The sequence below is a fragment of the Camelus ferus genome, chromosome 18, assembly GCF_009834535.1.
Source record: "Camelus ferus isolate YT-003-E chromosome 18, BCGSAC_Cfer_1.0, whole genome shotgun sequence".
NCBI classification, from domain to species: domain Eukaryota; kingdom Metazoa; phylum Chordata; class Mammalia; order Artiodactyla; family Camelidae; genus Camelus; species Camelus ferus.
In genome coordinates, this window is record NC_045713.1 from 29,504,358 (window position 1) to 29,518,872 (window position 14,515).

General features: G+C 47.9%; 1 protein-coding gene across 2 annotated transcripts in view; it reads left to right on the forward strand.

The window, feature by feature from the left end:
* The window catches only part of EMP2 (epithelial membrane protein 2), a 35,301-nt gene extending 22,329 nt beyond the window's left edge, over nt 1-12,972 (forward strand). For both annotated transcript variants that reach the window (XM_032460815.1, XM_032460814.1), the window contains exons 2-5: nt 3,801-3,928; nt 4,870-4,960; nt 7,972-8,118; nt 9,379-12,972. In XM_032460815.1, the coding sequence (XP_032316706.1) occupies nt 3,851-3,928; nt 4,870-4,960; nt 7,972-8,118; nt 9,379-9,566 (504 nt within the window). In that variant the 5' untranslated portion in view covers nt 3,801-3,850 and the 3' untranslated portion in view covers nt 9,567-12,972. The remainder of the gene's footprint in view (nt 1-3,800; nt 3,929-4,869; nt 4,961-7,971; nt 8,119-9,378) is intronic.
* Nucleotides 12,973-14,515: the final 1,543 nt, after the last annotated feature.

Consider the following 14,515-nt stretch of genomic DNA (forward strand, 5'->3'; position numbering starts at 1 on the left):
TGACCTCTTGTAAAAACTTACTCTTTTCTCTGCGGGAGCTTATTTCTAATGTCTGGAATTCCAACTGAAATCACTCCCAGGTGTTAAAGCAGTGCCTTCCAGACAGTAGGCATTTGAGAACTACCTTCTGGATTTTTGCTTTGGGGTGAACACTGATGACCCCCTGTCCTTTTATTTACATAATATTTTTCTTAAAGGCCTCACTTTAAAACTTCAATAAAGTCGTTTTAAGAGGAGACTTTCTATCACTACTATAAATGGTATTACTTCTTAAAAGGAAGAACCTTAAAAATAAATATAATAAAATCTAAACTAGTGCTTTTTCTTTTTGTTTAAAAGAAAATTGCTAAGTGTTTGAGACAGGGTAGCTCCAAACTGGGCCTTTTTCCTTGATGAGCTCAGAAGGATTAGAATGAGACTGTCATACTGTGTGGATTGATGTTACTTGGGGTGGGCTGGGGTAGGTAATTAGGTTTATTTAGTTATTTTTAATGGAGGTGCTGGGGATTGAACCCAGGACCTCGTGCGTGCTCAGCACACACTCTACCACTGAGCTATGCTTTCCCCCAACTCAATGTTATTTAATGCCGTATCAGTGCACCATCCAAAATCATGCCCTATCACATCTAAATTTCACACTTTGGAATAGAGTTACAGCCTTTCTTCCCTTTTCTAGAAAGTTTTAACTATCTGTCATTATGCATTTGTGTCGTCTGAGCTGGACACTGTGCAAAGCTATTACCACCCTGGCGTTTTGGGCACTGTCTGTGATTTTGGCATTCCAGCTGATGTCCAAATAATGTGGCATTCAGTGTGGGGATGCACCTTTTTTTAAGGGTCAGAAACATCTAGTTGGAGGCAGCTTATGATGGCTGCTAAGAATGACGCAGGCCTACACAAAGAGGAATTTGTCCTTTTTAAAAGAATTGGAAGAATCTCTGAGCTGGTTCACTGGGTTCCTCCAAGGGATGCTGCACAGAATTGCAGCTGGGACCATCCAGGCTGAGCTCTGCAGCCACACAGCTCCTGGCTCATTGTTCAGGAGTCCTGGGTCTCAAGGCCTGGCCCCTGTGTGAGCTCCTGAGCCTTGGTCAGTCCCAGGAGAAAGTGATGAGTCCCAGAAGTGAGAGTGAACCTGGCCAGAGAGGAGGGCTGGTGGAGCGAGGGTGGAGGGTTGTGTGCAGTGCAACTCTCTCTTGTGGGAGAGTTGGTATCAGAAAATGTCTCTTTTAAGTGATTCTATTTTAGAAATACTAGTGGATGCTCAAACTTTTGGGGTAACATTTTGATCAGAGATTGGACCTTTACATCAACTCAAAATATCTCCCTACACATGCTACAACATGGCTGAACATTGAAAACGTTGTGCTAAATGAAAGAAGCCAGACACAGAAGGACAAATCTTCTGTCGTTCCATTTCTATGAAGTGTCCAGAATAGGGAAGTCCACAGATGGAAAGCAGATTAAATCTGTAATTTGCCAGGGGCTAAGTGGGGGAGGAATGGTGAGTGACTGCTTAATGGGTACAAAGTTTCCTTTCAAGGTGAGGAAATGTTCTGGAGCTAGACAGTGGTGATGGATGTACCACTCTGTGAATGTCCTAAATGTCACTCATGGTAAAATTTTAAATTGTGTGCATTTTCCGAGTTTGAAAATGCCTCCCCATAAATTACTTTTTAATTACAAAGGAAAAATGTGCAATGGAGAAATCTGGTGAACCTTAACCCTTTAATCAAAGTTCGCATCACCAGGAATGGCCAACCTGACATCCTGTGCCTTCTGGTGGGACACACTGAGAAGGATACATCACATATGCAGTATTCCTGCCAAAAAAGCATACCCTGAATCCCACTCATTAGGGAGCATTAAACAAATGGAGAGACAGTCTATAAACTAAATGGACAATACTCTACATAATATCAATGCCATGAAAGGCCAAGAAAGGCCAAGGAACCATTCTAGATTAATGGAGACTGAAGAGACATGACAACAAAATGCTATGCATTATTTTCGATTTGTCTTGGACCAGAAGGGAAAAAAAAAGCTAAGGCTATTACTGAGATTATTAGAGAAATTTGAATATCTGTAGGTGAGATACTAGTATTGTATAAAGTGAAATTTTTGTGATCATCAATATTGTAGTTATATAAAGGAATGTCCTTGTTTTTCAGAGATAGACACCAAAATATTTAGACAGAAAGTATGGCGTAGGCAACTTACTCTCAAATGATTGAGAGGAAATATATGTGTGTGTGTGTGTGTGTGTGTGTGTGTGTGTGTGTGTGTGTGTGTGTGTGTGTGTTTGGAGGGAGAGAAAGAGATTGTTAAAAATAAAATCAATCCACTTAAAACTGGCAACACAATGTCATTATAAATAGCAAAAACAAGGTCTGGGTTAGGACTCTGTTTTTAAAAGTGCAACTAAAAATTAATTAATGTTCTACAAAATTTTAGTAATAGTAGCTTGTCACAGATTATTGGAATGAAAGAAGAATAAATCATGTGTTGATTTGGGGTTTGGTAGCATTCACTTGTCCAACTGGATTGGCTCATGTGACATTTTCATTTGACATTTGCATGTCGTTCGACTAAGGTGATGGTCATTTTTGCAAAAATGTTCAAAGACTTCCTCGTCTTTTAATCCTTTCGATACTCAGATCATTCTTTTGAATGCTTTCTTTCTTTGCTTTCTTCTTCTTCTTCTTTTTTTTTTTTTTTTTTTTTTACATTATTCAAGTTTATCCACTTTCTCTTTTATTGCTAGCTAGTTCAGCCCAGACAGATCCTCACGTATTAACCCCTCTGGTGCCTTTTGAGCAGTTGTCCGGTGTCACCTTCATCAACTTGATACAACCCTAGTTCTTTTGCAAAATTTCCAGTTTCACTTTGTCATCGCTTTCTGTTGTTATATTACTCAGACTGTCCAACCTTAGTAAAAAATTCACCTTAGTAAATCTCAGGGGTTTAACATCCAAAGACTAATATGTTCCAGTCACAGTGTCTGTCCAAAGTGTGAGGCTTCAACATGTCGTGGCTGCACCAACCCCAGCTACTCCATCAGGGGGAGGGAGCACGGAGAAATCATACCTGCTCTTCAGCCGGGAAATGCGCCAGCCCGGAAGTGGCGAATGCTAATGTTGCTTACAGCCCTTTGGTCAGAATTAGTCACAAGGCTCCAACCTAATTGCAGGGGAGGCCGGGAAATATTGTCCTTTCATGACCAAAGAGTGGAAAATCAAACTGCAGCAGTCTGCCACACATTGGTTGCATTTTGTGGTTGGACGTTATTCAGATGCGGTTAGATATTGAGGGGTGTTTGAGTAGGGGTTAATTTTATAAATGGTCAGATCATTAGGAAGTATTTTCCTATCTGATCACTTTTGCCTTGTTACACAGCAGGGACTGTAATGACGAATACTCAGACAGTGAGCCTCCTCTGGTGCTGTGAAATCCCTATGGCACTGCTTGGTGGGCAGAAGATCGGGAACAGAATCTTAACACACACAGAGCTATTCCTTCCTGCCCTGGTGCCTGTGGTGTTCAGCTTTGAAGACTTGCAATTCTTTTCTGAATCAGGGATTTTAATCGGTCCTCACCCCTTCTCCTCTACAAGGAGTATTTGGCATGTGGATGCAACAAAGAACAGCTCCTCGTGCCAGACCTTGTTTTATAAGTCTCTAGGCAAAGGAGAGATGGAAAGAGCTGTTTAAGATGTTTTGAAGCCCCATGAAAATTCACTTATTTTTCATTTTCCTATTGCTTTGTCACTGATAAATTTGAATTTCTTTCGCCCTCTTTAGCACGTCTCTTCCTCTGGGCTTTCAACGCTTCTCCACGCCCCACCGTGAAAATGTTGGTGCTTCTGGCTTTCATCATCGTTTTCCACATCACCTCCGCGGCGTTGCTGTTCATTGCCACCATCGACAATGTAAGTTCCCTTTCCTTTTGATCATCCCAGAACCCCTGGATCCTAGAGTCAATAGAAGCAGGACTGAGAACTTCTCCAAGGTGATTGCAATTTGGGGTCATCCTCCCTTCCAGGGCACACCCATTGCCCGGGCCTGAGGACTCTTGGGCTCAGTGTGGGGTTTGAAGCACCCCATATGTCAGTCTGGTTGGGCAGGGACTTTGGGCCTCTCACCCCTGATTCCCCCGCAGAGCCTGGCATGATGCCTTGCCTGTAGGATGTCCTTTGAGGATGTGGCTTAAATTCAGCCCTCTTGAGGAAGTTTTCTTAACCTCGGCACTATTGTCATTTTGGGTGGTGAGTCATACAGTGTTTATTATGAGTTAGGAGTTGTGCTTGGTGCTGGGCACATAGTGGGAGCTCAGTGAACGTTTGCAGACTGGATGGGGGGAGGAGATTCCAGTCTTTGGGTGAATGGGATGCAGAAGGAAGGCCCTCTGGGGCAAAAGAGCAACAGAAGCACAGAGAGGAATGAAAGCATTTGGACGGAAGGTAGGAGAGTCTTGTCTGATCTTTCATCCATAACAGGCTTCCCTGCCCCCAGATCTCATCCTTACCTCCCTCCCCTCTGACACCACCCTCTTCTGCACTTACAACCACCAGCTGGGCCTCACCTCCTCGCCCATACCTGTCCCCTGAGGCCAGGGACCTTCCCTTCCCTTTCAGCAGACCAGCAGTGGGGGCGTCACCTGGGAGCCTGTTAGAAGTGCAGGCTCTCAGCCCACCCTCCCAGACCTCTCGAATCAGAATCTGCATTTTTCCTGGACCCCCAGATGATTTGCGTGCATACGACAGGTTGAGAAGCACGGATCCCGAATTCTCACTGTTTTGCACCAGATTAGGAATCCCGTGTTTTTATAATTAACAGACGCCTTTCCGTGTGTTTCCATTTTGTGTCACAGGCCTGGTGGGTAGGAGAGGAGTTTTTTGTGGATATCTGGAGAGTCTGTGTCAACAACACAAACTGTACAGAAATCGATGACTCCTTTCAAGGTGAGTGTGAAACTGATTGGAAAGCCCTGAGGGAAAAAAAGACCCCTTGGGAGAAAGGCTTCCCTGCGGTCTGACTCCTTGCCCCCCTTCCCTCTCCAGCCTGCGCAGAGGGGCCTGGCTGCTGCCCAGGGCACGCGGAGCAGGGCTGAGGGTCAGCACAAGCTGGGGCCGGGAGGGGCAGAGAAGCCAGAGGCCAGCGGTCACCAACCCTGGCGACGCCCCACCCTTCTCTTCTCTCTTGGCCAAGCGCTCTCCTTCCTCACCCTTTCTCAGCTTCAGCCCTCATCTAGAATCTTCCCCCTCCTCTTTTGTCCACGCTCTGCCTCTGAGTCGGCTCAGAGACACCTGTGTCTCTTCTCGGCAGAAGCCCGAGAGCGGGCTCCTTTGTGGGCTGTGTGACCCTAGCTGGGTGAGGTCGCCTGAGCGCTCAGACGCCCGGCATCCTCTGCTGTAAACGCAGGTGAAAGCACCGGCCCTGCCATGGCGGCCGCCTCGGGCACGAGCCGAAGCAGACAGGAGGGCTTCGCAAATACAGGAAATCCCACCTGAAAATGTTCTTAACCCCTCCCCTTCACTGTGGAGCCCACGGTTCGATTTTCTGTTGCAGAACAGATGGAAGAGGCACTTTGGCCTCCAGCACCTTGCTCGCGGGGTCCTAAAGTCTCACCAGCCCATCAGTGGCAATATCAACGTTCATGATAAAACCAAAAATACCAGTAGAAGGCATTGTTTGCTGAGGGCTTACCGCGAGGCACTGGGCTGAATCCTTTACGTAAGTGATCTCATAGCCCGATCCGCCAGGGACCATTGGCCCTGTTTTAAGATGGGGAAACTGAGGCATGGGGCTGAAACCCACGGTCACAGAGTCAGGAGTAAGTGATGGAGGCAGGATTCCAGCCTAGATGTGACCAGCTCGGAAGCCTGTGTTCTAAACCACCTAATGCCGTCCGTGCCGCCACCCGGCTCCGTCTGTCTATCTGCTCTGCTAACCCTTGACCCTGGCCACAGCCATCCTTCCCTGTTGGAGCCCTAACGTTGCCAGGGTGCGTGGTCAGCTGAGGGCACTGGCCGTCCTCTGTGGCAATGTTTCCAGGTTTCTGTCGTTTGGGTACCACATCCACTGTGTGCAATTATTACCTCTTATTTTCCACTCATAGAACAGGGGTCAGCAAACTACCAGCCAGATTCAGTCCAATGAGCTATGAATGGCTTTTGCATTTTTAAAGCGTTACAAAACAACCAACCAACCAAAAGAACAAAACAAGACAATGCCATGCACCCCATTGTTCACAGCAGCACTATTTACAGTAGCCAAGACATGGAAGCAACCTAAATGTTCATCGACAGATGACTGGATAAAGAAGATGTGGTGTGTACGTATACAGTGGAATACTTCTCAGCTGTCTCTTCACCCTCATGACCTAATAACCTCCCAAAGACCCCACCTCCTGATACCACCCCATTGGGGGTTAGGATTTCCACATGTGAGTTTTGAGGAGACACAGACATTCAGTCCACAGCAGCAGCCATGTTTCCCATATTTGCCCTGTCGCCTGGGGTGCTTGCTAAAAATACAAATTCCTAGTACCTGCCCCAGAATGACTGTATCGCAATCTCAGTGGAGGAGGCCTCAGAATGTGTCTTGTTAACAAGCCCCCAGGTGAGTCCTGGGGTGGCACCAAGTTGGGAAGCACTTCTCTGTTCTAAGCCAGAGGGTCACGACCTCGGCCCCACCTTGGACTTCCCTGGAGGACTTGGCCTGCCCCACCCGCCTCTTGTCTGATCCCAGAGCCAGAGATTCTGATTTCTTTCACCTCAGGGTAGCCTGCAGGATTTTTATTTTTAATGGAGCTGTAATTTACAAACAAGAAAATGCCCACTTCTTCAGGACTGAATTCAGAGATTTGACAATTATGTATATACCTGCATAACCACCATCCAAAGCAAGATAGAGAACATCCCCATCACCCCAGGAAGTTCCCTGGGGCCCTTTTATACTTAGTTCCCACCACCCCCTGCCCTGAGCGCAGCCGCTTCCAACTTCTGTCTCTGTGATTTCCTCTTTCCTGCTGCTTGGGCTTCATGGCAATGGAGTCACGGTGTGTATTTGTAGGTGTGCTGGTCTGGCTTCTGTCCTCACCATAGGGAATGGGGAGGGGGCAAGATGCTCTCCAGGAGATCCTGATGTGCTGCCAGATGGACCAGGATCCATTGCTCTAAACATTGCATTGAAGTGCTTACAAATCATGCTTATCCCCATTTTACAGGTGAGGAAACTGAGACCCATACTAGTGGCTCCAGTCGACGCACTTGATCCCTTCTCTACACATAGCCTCACCCGTGTCCTTCCCACATGCCATGCCCTCCACCCAGGACCAGTTCCTTTCTCCACTGAAATGTCCCTGTGCTGAGCCTCAGACTTTCATGTCCTCCTCGCTAAGGCTAATCTAGGGGGAAAAAAAAGACCTCCCTTTCTCTTTTCCTAAATTGCCATCACAAGGCTCACTGCCTTAGACGGAGAGGCCTTTTTGTGTCCACGGAGCACTTTCAGAAGGTCACCCAGCCCCGTGAGCCCCTGTATCTTCAAGAATCCTTCTGGAGGTCTTTAGAAGGTACAGAGCCCCAGTCCTGACCCAATCGTCCCATCCCTGCCCCTTGAACCAGGTTGGAACCTGAGGGTTTGTACTTTAAACCTCCCCTACGCCACTGTGCTCCTGACCATAAGCCAGGCGTCTGGGGCAATGCCCAGACCAGGAGTCTGCAGAGTGGTGGTTCTTGCTCCCTAGTCCAGATGAGGATGTTGAGGATCATCCGGTCCAGCGCACAAGCGGACACTGGAGGGAGGGGTGTCGGGAAGTCTCCTGACTGCCCCTGTGCTCGCACTGTGCAGATGGGAGCCTGGTGCCTTTTCGCCTCCTGTCATCCCCACTCTGGAGCTGTCACTGTGCCCTCCGGAAGCCCGGGTGGTCTGCGGTCCTCGGTCACCCACTCTTGCCCCTCCTTTCCCACAGAATTCTCCACGATACAGGCGGTGCAGGCCACCATGATCCTGTCCACCATCCTCAGCTGCATCGCCTTTCTGATCTTCGTGCTTCAGCTCTTCCGCCTCAAGCAGGGAGAGAGATTTGTTTTAACCTCCATCATCCAGCTCATGGCATGTAAGTAAAACGACGGGCTTCCCAGAACAAACACTTCCTTCCCAGCTGCCCACCAGGAGGAGCCTGGCAGGTGAGGACTTCAAGAGGAGAGGTTGGCTGCTGCACTGTGGTGGGATGTTTAATTCTTCAGTATTTGGATTTAGTTAGAGGGTTGGGGAAGGCGTCCTGAGGACATGAAGCGTGAGCTGGGATCTATGGGGTGAGTAGGAATTGCTGTCTAGAACGTGCTCTCTTGATACAGAGGGAAGAGGCATAAGTCCCCCGAGGAAAATCTGGGTACTTAACCTCATCCTATCACAAATGTCTCTGAATATTGGTGATTCAGTCAGGGTGTTTTTGGCTGCAAGAAAGAGAAAAATCCAATTAACAATGACTTCAGCTGCAAAGACCTTTACTTTCTTAATATAACAAATAGCTTGAAGGTGGAAGGTGCCTTCAAGAGTTGGTTTGGCAGCTCAGCAGCATCATCAGGAACCCCCCCACTCTTTTCATCTTTTCATTTTATCATCTTCAGAGTGTCAATGATGACCTCCTCACAGCCCCAAAAAGGCTGCTGCAGCTCCAGACATTCATCCTGACCTAACAGTTTCTAAAGCAGTAAGCAAGGGAAAGTATAGCAATCAATCAATCAATCAATCAATAAAAATTTAAAAATTAAAAAAAAAAAGTGCTTTCTCCTCCCTCATCTCCCTCTTTTCAGGGAGTAATATTTTTCACTGAAGAATTTTCAGTGCCCAGAACTGAGACACATAGAACCATAAACCATAACAGGTAAACAGGAACAGGATTGCCAAGGTGGGATTGGCAAACTATGCCAAATCTGGCCCACTGCCTGTTTTTGTAAATAAAACATTATTGAAACACAGCTCGGCCCATCATTTAGGTACCGTCCGTGGCTGCTTTCACGCTCCGATGACAGAGTTGAGTGGTTGTGACAGAGACCATACGTGGCCTGCAAAGCAAACTACTTCCTGTCTAGCTAACCTGTGACCTGGATCCACTGTGACTTACCCTCTGGGCTGGGGAGATGGCTTCCCAGACAACTGTGAATTCAGCTAGCAGAATGGCAAACAGAATGACTACAGGGTAGGCAGCAATATTCTGCCCCTAAATACTAGTTGTAACCTCTTCAAGAGACTACAGATCCATACCTTCTAATAACAAGGGCTGAAGCTCGTCCTCAGCTGCAGCCCTAGTCCCCTCAGGTCCCCGGCGCCCACTGGTCTGTGATTTATTTGGACCCTGGCTTTCTTCCAACAGGCCTGTGTGTCATGATTGCAGCTTCCATTTATACAGACCGGCGCGAAGACATTCACAAGAACAACTGGAGACTGTATTCCCAGACCTCGGACGGCACATACGGCTACTCCTACATCCTGGCCTGGGTGGCCTTTGCTTTTACCTTCATCAGCGGCCTCATGTACCTGATACTCAGGAAGCGTAAATAGAGCCCCCAGAGCGGGGTCGCTTTCGCTGCAGTACAGAGTCCACGTGCAGATAACCGTTTTGTATATAATCAATTTTTGTGTGTGTGTGGTTTTTCTAGCAAACATATTGTTTCCTTTAAAAGCCAAAAGAAGACGAGAGTTTTTGCATTCTTGAGATCAGAGACTAGACTTGGCAGGCTGGAAGTCAGAACTCCTGCCCATCCGGAAGCCTTAACGCGACAAAGCCAAAAATCCAGCAATGCTCAAGTGCAAAAATGTTCAGCAGGATGTGTCTTAACCGCGGGGATGTGATGTGATGTGACATGAGGTGGAGAAAACCGGGTCTCGGGGGACAGCTTTCCCTAGCTTTGGGCCATATGGAACCCCCCCACCCCACCTCAGCTTCCCTTCCCAAATCTCTCTGCATTCGCTGTGGAAGGTGGGGTGAGGGGGTCTGGGTGAGGGAGGAAACCTTGAATGTTTAACCATGTTCCATGTGAGAAGCAGGTATGGCCCCTGGTGTTCTGTCTACATCCAGACCAGAGCCCCGACCCTCCTGTAATGGGCTGGATCCAGAAAGTGCCACCGAAATTTGCTGACGTCACCTGCTTGCCTTCGAGAAGGTGATCTTTAACCTGGGGGTTAGATTTAGGCTCAGCCTGATCTCAACATGTGATCCCTAGGGCACCTTGTTAAATGCAGGCTACTGGGACCCTTCCCTAGACCTGCAGAATCAGAGAATTCAGGGATGGGGCCTGGGAGCCAGCATTTCTAACAGGCTCCTCGATGATGCCCCAGGTGCCTTGAAATTGAAGACCACGGTCCCAGGGCCAGGTGAGCAGAGCTGCCCTATCAATGTTAAAGATCTGGTGTAGAGATGGGGGGGCAGGCATACCCCCACTGCAGGCCCAAACTTCGGCCTCCACCAGCTCTTCTGCAGCTGCTCACATCTGGACCACCCAAACTCCAGCCCCAGGCCTTGCATCCCAAGAGCCAGACAGCCGGGTCGGGGTGGGGGGGGGGGGAGTTGCAGCCTCCTTCCTACGCTAACTCAGGAGGCCACTCCCTTCTCTTCCTGCCCTGCCTTCTAAGGCTGCCTGGCCTCTACTGACCCCCGTTTCTGGAGCCTCAGAGGGCCATCTGCCATGTGGTCATTCATCCATCAACATAAAGTATGGGATGCTTGTGCAAGGCACAGGGGAAACCATATCGAGACACTCTCTCTCCTCGTGGGGCTCGTAGTCTCACGGAGGAGACAGATTAAAAACCAATTAGGAAAATGAATTACAAACAGCGATTAAGGCTGCAGAGAACACAACCAGGGATTCAGAAGAGAGGCCCGCGGGGGCGGGAGGGAGCCTGCTCTGTGCCTGCCTGTTTTTAAAAGCTCCTGGAGGCATTTAGATCAGCCTGAACTTCACCCCTCTCAGCCCGTGCAGGTGGCTTTGATGGGGCAACGCCATCTGTGTTACACCCAGAGAACACTTCCCTCTGCAGAGGGGCCCAGGGTCCTGACAGCGAACGAAGCCCTGGGAGGGTCCCAGATTGCCATGGTTCTCAACCTTCAGTGAGCACAAGTGCCACTCGGGGGGTGCCACCTGCCAGGGTCTGAGTGAGCCAGTGCTGCCGGCAATTCTGAGACCGTACAGAGAAGCAGGGCTCTAGGGAGTTGTCCTCAGCCCTGCGAGGTGAGCAGCAGTGCAGGGACCCCGGGAGGTGCCTACGGAAGAAGTTCTTTGCACCTCACTGTCTTTTTCCTCCTGTATCATGGGCCTGAGGCTGGGAGGTGTGGCTGGGACCTATGTGCACATGTCAGCACTGGTGCCATGTAAGTGACCATTAGCTGAGTAGAGTGATGATTTGCCATGAGTCCAGGTCCAGTGGAACTGGGGAAATACCTAGTTTGAGTTGTTCTAGGGCCACTGTAGACACGGCTTTAGTGCAGGATTGAGTTTTCCCTTCATCTACCCATACACTCATTCATTCATTTTCAGCAGCATAGTAAATGCTTACTGTGTTGCAAGGCTCTGAAAACACAGGGTGAGCAAATCCAGACATCCTGCCTGAGACAGGAGCCCCTCCCCACAGAGAGGCCACCAGCACAGGGTCACGGGGCCAGAGGCAGGGCAGGTGGTCACCTCCTGCCTGGATGGAAAACTGTCATTAGGCATGTTTTGAGTAGAAGCATGGGTCACACCCCTGAGGTGGGCAGGATGCTACGTAAGCCTAGCGGAGGTAGGTGGCTCTAAGTGCCTCAGCTTTCTACTCAGGTGGCTTTTCTATAGTTCCCTGGTAGCCACGATAGAAGCAAACAAAAACCCTTAGAACCAAAAATCAGGAAAGCCTTATTCCCAAGCAATGCATGAATTTCCATCCTCCAAAAACTTCAGGAGTGAGTGTTTGAAATGACCCCATGGACTCTCCTGGCTGGTCTCCACTGCTGTTTAGCATTCAGTGCGCACATCCATCTGTGATGCCAAGGTTTTGTGAAACAGGAGAGCTGCCTTCCCCCGCTCCCCATGGTGTAACATGCCCTGGGGAGGTGGGGAAGAGGTGATGGCATAAGGAAGAAAATACCCTACTTCCTCACCCATCGGTAGATTCAGCCCTCACTTGGTGCTTATGATCAGTTATTCAAGAACAAAAACAACAGCAAAGAAAATGAGCTGAGACATCCAAGACGCAAATATTAGGACCAAATATGTTACTGGTAACAACGGCATTTGAGGGAACTGTAGTTTGCATATGTTAGGACATTTTTACAAAGTACTGTAATTCTTTCATTGAGGGGCTAGTGGATGGAGACAGGCTAACTCCTTTTGTTATCTGCATTAAAATTACTTTGGGTCTCTGTTCAAATGAGTTTGGAGAACGGCTTGATTTGTTGCTCTGCATGAATGTGTATACTCACACCTGAATGCAGGAATACTGGAGACATCCCCCGCCCCACTCTGCACTCTCTGCCTTGGGTTATGTGCGTGTGCGCATCCCTAATCAACAGGCTGAGGTCCTAGGATGCTCTACGTTAACTGATGACGAAGAAACCCAGACTGCCCCCCTCCGCCCGGCCCCGCCCCGCCCCGCCAAGCCCCTGTGTAAGCACACTAAATATGGCAGCTTAAGTAGAAGCTGTAGCATCATTTAAAACCCACCTGGATGGGAATTACTAAACTCGCTAATAGTTGAGAAAGTTTACTTACAGTACAGCAGGTTGGATAGTTTTGTATATTGAGGGGGGCAGTGGTGATGGGGAGATGCTAGGAAAAGGCTTAGAGGTTAAGTTTGAATCTTGGTTTGGGGACAAATGTGACTTTAGGGTAATTAGAGACTTTCTACTTCATGTGCCTTTAAAGTAGTCCATTTTTCTATGTTTTGTATAATCTGAAACTGTACATGAAAAATAAAGTTTAAAACCAAATTGCCCAGAGCAACGGACTCTGATGTTCCCAACTGTGCCCATGTCCAGGGCGAGAAGCCGCCGTGTGGAGTGGCAGGGGGCCATTTGATTTCTCCTCGAGACGACAGTGTGTGGATTTTACAGTGAGCCATGGACCATTGGTCACAGGATGAGTCCCTCTCCCTCTGCTGCTTTAATGGGTCAGCTTCCTGGACGAGTAACCTGCCGTGACACACAACCCCATGCCTCGAAGCGCCCCCCTGCTCGGTTAACGGTCTGCTACCGCCATCTTAAAAATCGTAATGATATTTGGACAAACAGTCCCACATTTTCATTTTGCGATGGTCTTTGCAAGTTATGCAGCTAGTCTTGTTCTTTAGTTTGTCTTCAATAAAGGCTTCTGCTTTAAAGGGTTGGGTGGTGATGAAAATAAGACTATCATGATAGCACACACGCCTTAAAAAAAAAAAAAAAGAAACATTAAATCAGAGAGAGCGCACAAGCTTTACATTTTACCTAAGGGATGTCAAAAGTCGTAGCAGCTCTTGGGAGCCCACACATCCTGGTCTCCACACAGAGGTTGCAAACAAAACCTCCAGGGGCTGCTGTCCAGATTCCTTGTGTTTCTAGGTTTTTTGGTTTTTGTCCACGTGGCAGGTGGCTGGTTGTCACCCCAGAGCACTGCACTGTGTATCTCTTCCAATCAAGATATTAGCCTAATATTTGTGGCCTAATGTGTGGTTTATACTGGAGAATGTCCCATGTGCACTTGAGAAGAACGTATATTCTGCTGCTGTGGGGTGCAACGTTCTGTGTATGTCTGTCAGCTCCATTTGGTCTGAAGTGTAGTTCAAATCCAGTGTTTCCTTACTGATTTCCTTTGTTTTTAAAATTCTTTATTATTATTTTTTTAATGAAAGTCCTGGGGATTGAACCCAGGACCTCATGCATGCTAAGCACACGCTCCACCACTGAGCTATAGCCTCACCCCCCCACCCCTCTGCCTTACTGATTTTCTGTCTAGATGATCTATCCATTGTTGGGAGTGGGGTATGCAAGTCTCCTACTCTTACTGTATTGCTGTCTATTCCCCCCTTCACATCTATTAATATTGGCTTTATTTAGGTGCTCCGATGTTAGGTGCATGAATATTTATAATGATGAAGGGGTCAGTTCATCACAAGGAGTTTGTAAGTATTTATCCACCAAATATTTCTGTACAGATTATAGCGTAAGCATTGTGCTGGGTGTCAGGTGTATCATGATAAACTTCGTCCCTGCGCTGGTCTAGACTATTTTAAGCCAAATTTTCAAAAAACAAAAAAGTGAAAAGAATAATACTTGGTGACACGTGACAATTATATGAAATTCAGATTTCAGTGTCCATAGATCAGGCTTTACTGGAGCCCAGCCATGCCTGTTTGTTTAGATACTGTGTGTGGCCGTCTTCCCGCTGTAACGTCAGTGTCACCACCCAATTCACAGGGTCTGCAAAGCCCTCACCTCTCTCTGGCTCATAGAAGTGTTGCCATTCCCTGGTCTAATCAAGTCAGAAGGGAACTGTCTTTTTCTA